Raw genomic sequence first — 10,000 nt, 5'->3', positions numbered from 1 at the left:
ACACATGCACATTTCAATATTTATTGAGACAGTTTCATTGAGTGAGGATTATTTGTATATATGCTTGTAGACGTTTTATTGTGTGTGTTTGTAAGTGTACCACAAAACAGTCTGATGAGCCTATATAAATATATATATACAAAAACTAAACGATATGCAGCTTTATTTGTTGCGACTACAAAATAAATACAAAAAATATATATATAGGCAAAATTATATGTGACTATATTTTGAAGTGAAATTTGCATGTAAAATGATTTATTTATTTTTTTAGTGCAGTGATATATACGTTTTCCTTCACAGGCTTTAAATGTCTGTGCATGCCTGTGTGTAATATCTGAGTTTTGTTCTAGTGCCGCCATAAAAGCCAGGGTTTCAATAGAAGGTTGTAAATGAATTGTAACATTTAACGTCTAAACTATAAAATCTTTCTTTTGAACTAGGATTTCTAAGAATGTACCAACACTAGCAGATGGGAAGAGGAGAATTTTGGATATAGCATTGCTTATATTTGTGCTTTATTTCCCCCCCAAATGCTATAAGAGCACAAATAAAACCATATAATTGTGTATTTCCCTTTGTCTGGCTAACCATTCTGCACAAACAGCTTTAGAAAAATACCTTCCCTAATGAATAGAAAAGCCACATTCTTTTATTTATTTCGCATTAAAACGTTCTCAAAATAATGTCACTTGCTTATTTATGTTATTTTATTAACCAAAATTACCCCAAGCTTTAAAAATATACACACACACACACACATATATATATATATATATATATATATATATATATATATATATATATATATATATATATATATATATATATATATATATATATGTGTGTGTGTGTGTGTGTGTGTGTGTGTATATATATATATATATATATATATATATATATATTTATTTATATTTAGCAAGCATAAGATGAAATTTAAAGCAAATACTGCAGTATCACATTACCTTGTATAATGCACTCTTATTGCCATTTAAACGTGTTTATTTTAACTTTACATGCTTTATGAGGATATTAAATTGTTTTCTCAGTTCCTATAGGTCGCAAACTGGCTATAAGAACGCACGATACACGTAATAGGGGGAGCTTAGGTGCCCGTGACGTCACGCAGGGCTAGTTGGCTGTATCATTCCTAATACAGCAAAATATACAAATTCCATAAAGGGGAAAAAACACCATTTTTGCTAAGTAACCATATTCCTGACATCCACGACTCTTGCACCCTAAATATTTTACCTGTTGAGGGTTACCTAGGTTGACCTCACGGCGCATGTATTTTCCCACATCAGTGAAGAGGCTGGCTTGAAAAAAAGAGCACCTAAAGATATTAATGCGCACCTTTCATAACCCTCCCTCATTCAATTGATATTTTTTTCTGAAGGCTGGTTTTCCACGTCCCCTTCATCCAATACCCCCAAATCCTTGTCATATCTCTCTAGCCTGTCTTGCAGTAGAGGATTGATGGATACAAATCGCGTGTGAAAGCTTCACCAGCGGGATTTTAAGGAATTTGCCTGTGGTGTAAAGGGAAGGAACTGTAAGAAGAAAATTGAGATAGAGCTCTACCTACCGACAGATACAAGAGAATCCAGGCAGCCCAGAGACTTTACCAGCTACACACTCAGGCACCATGAAACGTCTCTGAGCCACCTAATACCCCCCCCTCTGTTATAAAAAAAACCGTACAAACAAAACCAGGACTTTAATGCAAACCCAAGGGACAGTCTTTCATTGATCTCTCCTAGAAATAAAGAGTGAGCTTTTTTATTGTTATCCTATCCCTATTTTTAATCTTTTTTTTATTAGCAAGGAGGGGGTGTAGCTGTCTGTCTTTCATGCAAGAACCATGAGTTCCTATTTTGTAAACCCCCTTTTCTCCAAGTACAAAGGAGGCGAATCCTTGGAGCCAACTTACTACGACTGTCGATTCCCACAAAGTGTGAGCAGGAGCCACGCGTTGGTCTATGGTCCCAGCACCACAGCCCCAGGCTTTCAGCACCCCAGCCACCACGTCCAGGACTTCTTCCACCACGGGACCTCCAGCATCCCCAGCTCTGGATACCAGCAGAACCCATGTACCTTGACCTGCCACGGGGACGCCTCTAAATTCTATGGATACGAAGCTCTACCCAGGCAGTCCCTTTATGGTGCCCAGCAAGAGGCGAGCGTGGTGCAGTATCCTGACTGTAAATCGTCCTCCAACTCTAGCACTAGCGAAGGACAAGGCCATTTAAATCAAAATTCGTCTACCAGTCTCATGTTCCCATGGATGAGACCACACGGTTAGGATATTTCCTTCTTATTCTCTGTCTTTTGTCCTGTGTGCTATTCTGTGTTGTTTTCCCAATAAAACAATAGCCTAGGCTTTGCTTAGTATATTTTAGCCTGGGGAGAGCTGAATAACACCTTTGTATAGGAGGATACAGATTTTCTTGTAATTCCACAAGTCTGCAGTTAGTGCAATAAATGCAAGAGATGATCAAGGTGTTTAAAGTGCAGATCTTTTGAACTCCCTCTGAACTAAGTTATTTTTATGGCTTTGCCTTGAGCAGATCAGTATTCAGCCACACGAGGTTATTTGCTTGCTCTTAGTATACAGCTCTTGTTTTAAAGAGCCATATAGTTTATCTTAATGGCTTAGCTGTTTAAAGGTAAAACATGCAGCACTACTGTACTTTACAAAGTCTACAGATACAAAAAAAAAATATTTACCAGCAATGCTGACAAAACCATCAAACTTCCTGCTTGTTTAAATGTGTTGAAGTTTGGTTAAAAAAAAAGAAAAGAAAAAGAAAGAAAAACAGCGTTGTTACATTACTTACCACACTTTGATAGAGCTCATCCTAATGTCAAGGCCAACATTAAAAAAATACTTTAAAGTAGCTTTATATAGAGCTCTTTGTTGTGATTATACTTTGTGGTAAAATTAAATTAATGGGGAAAAAAACTGTTTTTCCTTTCACTGTCATTTAAAAGAATTGTAAAACTGTTTTAAAGTTACCGCCCTTAAAGACTTGATTTATAGTTCAATCTCCATAAACTAATACTTGGAAAGCATAGACAACCTATTGATTAATTTTATTTAATATTCCCTAGCTGCTTGTGCACATTATATAATTCTCAAAGCACAATTAAAATATATACTTTTTTGTAATTATAGTTATTTAAATTTAAAATGTAATTTTAATCTGTAGTAAGAAACTATATAAAGTAAAATATACAGAAGTGTGGTAATAAAGCTCAGATGCTGTACACAACACAGATTTTATTGTTTAGCTATGTGATTTTGTATTTATTCTTTTTTCATCTGATTAATAAGAGCACTGAAGTGATCATATACATTTATATGAAATAAAGGTGCCTGCAAGTGGTCGCTGAGGTGCAACAAAGTAACCCTGTGTTTTGTTTTGCTTCCCCCCCCTCCCTGCAGCTCCCGGAAGGCGCAGTGGAAGGCAGACGTACAGCCGGTACCAAACCCTCGAGTTGGAGAAAGAATTCCTGTTCAACCCTTACTTGACACGGAAGCGCAGAATTGAGGTCTCCCACGCCCTGGGACTGACTGAGAGGCAGGTTAAAATCTGGTTTCAAAATAGGAGAATGAAATGGAAAAAGGAAAATAATAAGGATAAACTACCCGGGGCAAGAGATGAAGAAAAAACAGAAGAAGAAGCTAATGAAGAAGAGGAAAAAGAGGAAGAGGAGAAGGAGGAGAGCAAGGAATGATGTGTGAGAATGCTAGTGGGAGTGCTTGTGTGAGTGAGTGTTTGCTCATGGAAGTCTCATTTTATGCTAAATGTAAAACTGAGATGCCTGTGATGCCCATTTGCTTTTATAGAGTGTAGAATGGAGAAATTCACAACAGAAACTACCTGTCAGAAAGTTCAGCCTTTCTCCATGGTCGGAGGACCCCCCTTTTGCATTTGTTGTGGTTTGTGTGGGAAAGGGGCATTTGCATTATGTTCTTATTTATGTCCTTCAGGTCCTGAGAAAGAGGTTAATAACTTATGTATGAGTGAAGAGATCATACAAGGTTACGAGTATGACTCCTATTAAACTGACATTTCTATACAGCCAGAATAGTATTACTTCCTTTTTTATGTGAAATAAAACTACCTATTTCCCTATTTCCCTTTAGAGGCATATTGTTATATGGCCTCATAGTGTAATCTGTGTTTTATTTAGATTTGTGTATTCATATATGGGGGAGGGGCCAGTATTTACCTTAGTATTTTAATTTTTTTTTATTTCTATTTTTGTATTTGTCCACGTTCCATGTAATATTGTACTTAAAGCTCAGTACTCATCTGAAGCTGAATTGTGACACAACATAGGCTCTTTATCCCTGATAGCCGGATAGTGGGTGCACATATCTGATGATTTCTACTAACCCACACAAATTTACAGATGATATGACAGGCCGAGGGACTTAAGTTGTAATTCTCCATTTTATGTTCAAGTCTCTGTCTCTTATGAGTTTATCATTGGAGTTTGAGCACTTAAATCATCCATGTACTACCTAAAGGGAGCCGGCAATATCCTTTACAACTTAGGGGTTTATGTATATATATATGTTAAACAGCACTTGGTCAGACAGACTTACTAATGACTAGCAGTGTTGCCCAGATGCAAGCTACTGAGTAGCCAGATGAATCTTGTACAGTGTCTCTGATAACGACTACCTATAGAAGGAAATATGCTTATGGAAGTATTTGTAACGCGTTTATGTTGTATGTTGCTGCTTAATTTCCCAACAACTGAAACTGCCTAGTTGGACGCACATTTTGTGTTTCTTTAATTGTGCTTTTAAAGTAGCTTAGGACTAAATTGCACTGAATGTAAAGTTATCTATTTGTCTTGACCTTATCTGTTAATGCAAGAGCTCGAGATATTAAAACAAACAAAACTGTCTCTGTTTTTTCTTGTTTTTTTCTGTAACTACCTAGTTAAGCGTGTTCACATTATGAATGTAGCAAGTTTGCAAGAACATGTTTCTGGACTCAATAAATTTGTATTGTATAAGTGAAACATTAAATGATGATAATTATGATATTAATAAAAATGGTTTTAAAATGAACCTTTTTTATTGTGAAAGCTGTGTTGTCTTGTCACTACATGTTTTTGTAGATTGTGCAAACCAGTGTACTTGTTATTGTAAAGATTAGCGATATAGACCTTGTCCTAAATACAAACAAGCCTCAGTGTGTTTCTGTGTATGCTTGTATATGCACACTAACACACGCGAACATTATATGTAAATAAATAAATAAATAAATCTAAATATATATATATAAATATATATATATATATATATATATATATATATATACACACATACACTAAACATAAAAGAGGGAATCTCTTTTATGTTTAGTGTATGTTTACATACACACACACACACACACATATATATATATATATATATATATATATATATATATATATATATATATATATATATATATATATATAGTATAATGTATGCATACGTTACAAGACCAGCACTTAGTCACGAATACCATAGTATTATAGTATTTAGTACTACATTTGCTTATATGATATATTTATGGTCACATAGATTAACTGAATTACAGATACAAATTCTAAGTAATTATATTACTGTATCACACTTCTAGCCTAACTATATGGGGAGCTGTTTTATTGTAAATGCAAATAAATGTGTTTCTATAAATATGTATATGTATGTATATTAGACACACACATGAGAAAATTGCAATCTGAAATGCAATAGTGTTATAGGTAAGGTTATTTATTTGTAAAAACAAAGTAAGTGCTATTTAATCTAGGAAAGGCTGGCTTGTTTTTACAAAAAAAACTTTCTATCAGTTAACATTTATTAAAATGAGTCTATGTTGTCTTCACACCTGTTGAAAATTCTATAGATCACCACTATATTTATTTTTTCCCCCATAAAATTACAAAGTGTAGAACACCGTAACTTGAATTGATGTATCAATATATACTGTTATGGCTTTATAAATTATTAAATTCTGTAATAAAATTATAAATCCTGAACCCAAGTGTCTTGAAAAATTATAAGACAAAAGCTTGGGAACCAATATTATCTTATATGTTGTCTCTAAATACTAGTGCTTGCCAGTTCCTTTTGTATACCTATTTTGTTTTTAACTTGTGTGGCTACATTTAAAAAGATTACATATAAATTAAAATTAAATAAAATGTACAAGTCTGCTCAAGCAGATTTTTCTTTTTGCTTTTCTAAATTATATTGTACTATAAGTCACATACATTGGTAAACACTGCACATAGTGTCTTATTTATACACTTTGTTAAACATGAAAATATTGGAATGCCTGAATACTTTGGGCAACTTGAAAAGCTGGAGAAGAAAGAAGTTGTGATAGCATCCTGGAGACCCATTTACACAAAACAGTCTGGCATGTGGTAAAGCAATGACTAGCAGAAAATAAAACCATAAAATAGCTTCAAAAGTTGCAGCAAATGTACACTTAAGCGGGAGTCATTTCCTGAATCAGGTTTGGCATATGGGCATTAAAGTCTCTGAACTTCGCGTTTCTGGGGACATTTTTACAACACTTGTTTCCTTAAAGTGACACACTCTTTACACCTCAAAAACATAAGGATATAAGGGTAATATTCTAGCTATTAAACACATTGACTAAACCTTTACTAACTCATTATATTTTGAAATGTAACTGACACACACACTTATTTTATTACTATATTAATATATATATATATATATATATATATATATATATATATATATATATATATATATATATATATATATATATATATATATATATATATATATATATATGTGTGTGTGTGTGTGTTTATTAAACCAACTGCAAACGATAACACAAAAGACACACTGTTGGTGTATAAAACATATTTTAAATACATACTACACTAACACTTACGTTATATATGCCTGTTTGTGTGTGTTTGTGCGTGTCTAGCTTGCCTTCATACTGTTAATACACACTTATATTTACATATACATTTGCATATGTTTACATAAGAACAATATCAATGTTCTAGTATCCATCCATCCACAAAAAAGAGTATGATTTGAGCATAAGCATGAATCAGAAGAAACTTATCTCCTGATAGTATACAATATAATCTGGCAGTTTGCCATGCTGTTGGTAGATATATACCTATATAAAGATAGATGTGAGATAGATATATATATAGATGCTAGATAAATAGATAGGTAGATAGATAGATAGATAGATAGATAGATAGATAGATAGATAGATAGACAGACATATAGATAGATAGATAGATAGATGATAGATAGATAGATAGATAGATAGATAGATAGATAGATAGATGATAGATAGATAGATAGATGAATGAATGAATGATAGATAGATTAGATATATAGATAGACGATAGGTAGATAGATATATAGATAGATTGATAGATGTAAACATAGATAGATTATAGATAGAAAATTAGATAGATGATAGATAGATAGATAGATAGATAGATAGATAGATAGATATATAGATAGATAGATAGATAGATAGATAGATAGATAGATAGATACATAGATACATAGATACATAGATACATAGATACATAGATAGATTATAGATAGGTAGATTAGATATACAGATAGATTATAGATAGATGTTAGATAGGTATGTCGATAGATAGATAGATAGATAGATAGATGGATAGATAAATAGATTAGATAGATAGATAGATGTTAGATAGGTAGGTAGGTAGATAGATAGGTAGGTAGATAAATTATAGATAGGTATATTATATACGCAGATAGATTATAGATAGATGTTAGATAAATAGGTTGATAGATAAATAGATAGAAAGAAAGCTAGATAGATAGATTATAGATAGATTAGATACATAGACAGATTAGATACATAGACAGATTATAGATAGATAGATAGATAGATAGATAGATAGATAGATAGATAGATAGATGTTAGATAGGTAGAGAGATAGATAGATAAATAAATAGATAGATAGAGGGATATATATATATATATATATATATATATATATATATATATATATATATATATAGAGAGAGAGAGAGAGAGAGAGAGAGAGAGAGAGAGAGAGAGAGAGAGAGAGAGAGAGAGAGAGAGAGATGATAGATAGATAGATAGATAGATAGATAGATAGATAGATAGATAGATAGATAGATAGATAGATAGATTGATGTTAGATATGTGGAGAAATAGATAGATAAATATATATATATATATATATATATATATATATATATATATATATATATATATATATAAAGAGAGAGCAATGATAGATAGATAGATAGATAGATAGATAGATAGATAGATTAGATGCATAGATAGATTATAGATTGATAGATGTTAGGTAGATAGATAGATAAATAGATAGATAGATAGATAGATAGATAGATAGATAGATAGATGGAGAGATGATAGATAGATAGATAGATAGATAGATAGATAGATAGATAGATTAGATACATAGATAGATTATAGATAGATAGATGTTAGGTAGAGAGATAGATAAATAGATAGATGGATAGATAGATAGATAGATAGATAGATAGATAGATAGATAGACAAGGGAATATCCTACACATAATATTATGGCAAGTTGCCAGAACATTTTGTTTAATAACTAGGAGATAACTTTCTTGCTGATTCTACTTGATGTTTATGCTGAAGTCAACAGTCCAAAACGTTCTCCTTTAGATGGATACAAGATTATTTTTATGTGATTAAATCATTATATCATCTCAAATGCAAGATGGTGGAGGAATTGCTGTTAGAGAATAAAAAAGTAATTTGGGACTGATGTAAATGCACATAGGGCCCTTGTAAATGATCAGCGCTGGCTATAGGGTTCGGATGTACGTGGGGACAGCCACGCCTGAAGAAAACTAAATTATTTTGTATCCACTTTTTCTTTTATTAGGCAATCAAAATATTTCTCAATAATAATATTAAAAAATACAATAAATTATATAAAAAAGCTGAGCAAGTACACATTGCTCATTTTAATTGGGTGTACTATTCCAATCAATGCATAAAGAACATGATAATGAATAACATTAGTTTCCGTTTGCACATAAACACAATTTAATATAGGGAAATAAACGTGTTCTTTCTAATATATATATATAATAAACACACACACATAATTTAAAAAAAAATAAAAAAAATCTTCTATATTCTCTTAAGAAAAAAAAAAAGTTTACAATTAGCAATTTTAGAAGACTTTACCCAGAATTTTTTTTTTCGTTTTTAAAGAAACACATTTTCTACATTTAATATTAAATAAAAGTATGTTTATATTTTAACCTTATGTCTTACTAGGCGCATTCATTTAAATATATCAGTAAAACAACTAAAAAAATGCAATAACAAAGAACCAAAAAATGTAAGTTACGGTACCTTGGAATAAAGCAAAACTTAGAATTTGTCCTTTTTAACGATCGCCCTAAAATAAGTTAAAAAAAAGCTGTAAAAAGTTAAAAGCTGTTATTTGCAGCACTCTACTGGTCGTAACTTTAACTACCTGTTATAAAATTTATTGGTGGTTTGTAAAGTATCATAAAAGTAATTCTCTTCCATCCGGTTGTTATACAAAGTTTCCATTGTACAGGGTGAGTTGAAACAACACCATCTTCCATTTAAGAGGGTAATCACAGACAGTAAGGGTTTAAAAAGCTATATCTTGTGCAATTCTAAGCAATAGAACCAAGAAAAGGGTGGTACAAAGTTTACAGAGAAACGAAATAGTAAAAAAGAAAATGAATAATGAAATTGTACTAAATAAAAAATAAAAAAATGAGTGTCAAACGTGGGGAGAAATGAAGATGAAGCCAATAACATTTACATACATTTTAAGAATATAATATATTACTTGCAACTGAATTAAAGTAATGTAGTAGAAAAATGCTTAAAAAGAATGAAGAAAAAAAAATGTTACGAATTTTATTGGCATGTGC

At 31.8% G+C, this 10,000-nt stretch overlaps 2 protein-coding genes across 2 annotated transcripts in view; both read left to right on the top strand.

Moving 5' to 3' along the window:
• The window catches only part of HOXC4 (homeobox C4), a 132,916-nt gene that overhangs the window by 17,862 nt on the left and 105,054 nt on the right, over positions 1-10,000 (top strand). The window lies entirely within an intron of this gene.
• Positions 970-5,092, top strand: HOXC8 (homeobox C8). Its single transcript, XM_053708283.1, has 2 exons — positions 970-2,300; positions 3,449-5,092. Exons 1-2 carry the CDS (start codon positions 1,865-1,867, stop codon positions 3,739-3,741), a joined length of 729 nt encoding a protein of 242 aa, XP_053564258.1. The 5' UTR covers positions 970-1,864; the 3' UTR covers positions 3,742-5,092.

The sequence above is a fragment of the Bombina bombina genome, chromosome 3 (assembly GCF_027579735.1).
Source record: "Bombina bombina isolate aBomBom1 chromosome 3, aBomBom1.pri, whole genome shotgun sequence".
NCBI lineage: Eukaryota > Metazoa > Chordata > Amphibia > Anura > Bombinatoridae > Bombina > Bombina bombina.
This window is presented reverse-complemented; position numbering and strand designations above follow the sequence as displayed.

Coding starts and splice junctions, on each gene's coding strand:
- HOXC8 (XM_053708283.1), top strand. CDS start 1,865: ATGAGTTCCTATTTTGTAAACCCCCTTTTCTCCAAGTACAAAGGAGGC. Junction 2,301..3,448: donor CCCATGGATGAGACCACACG/GTTAGGATATTT, acceptor CCCTCCCTGCAG/CTCCCGGAAGGCGCAGTGGA.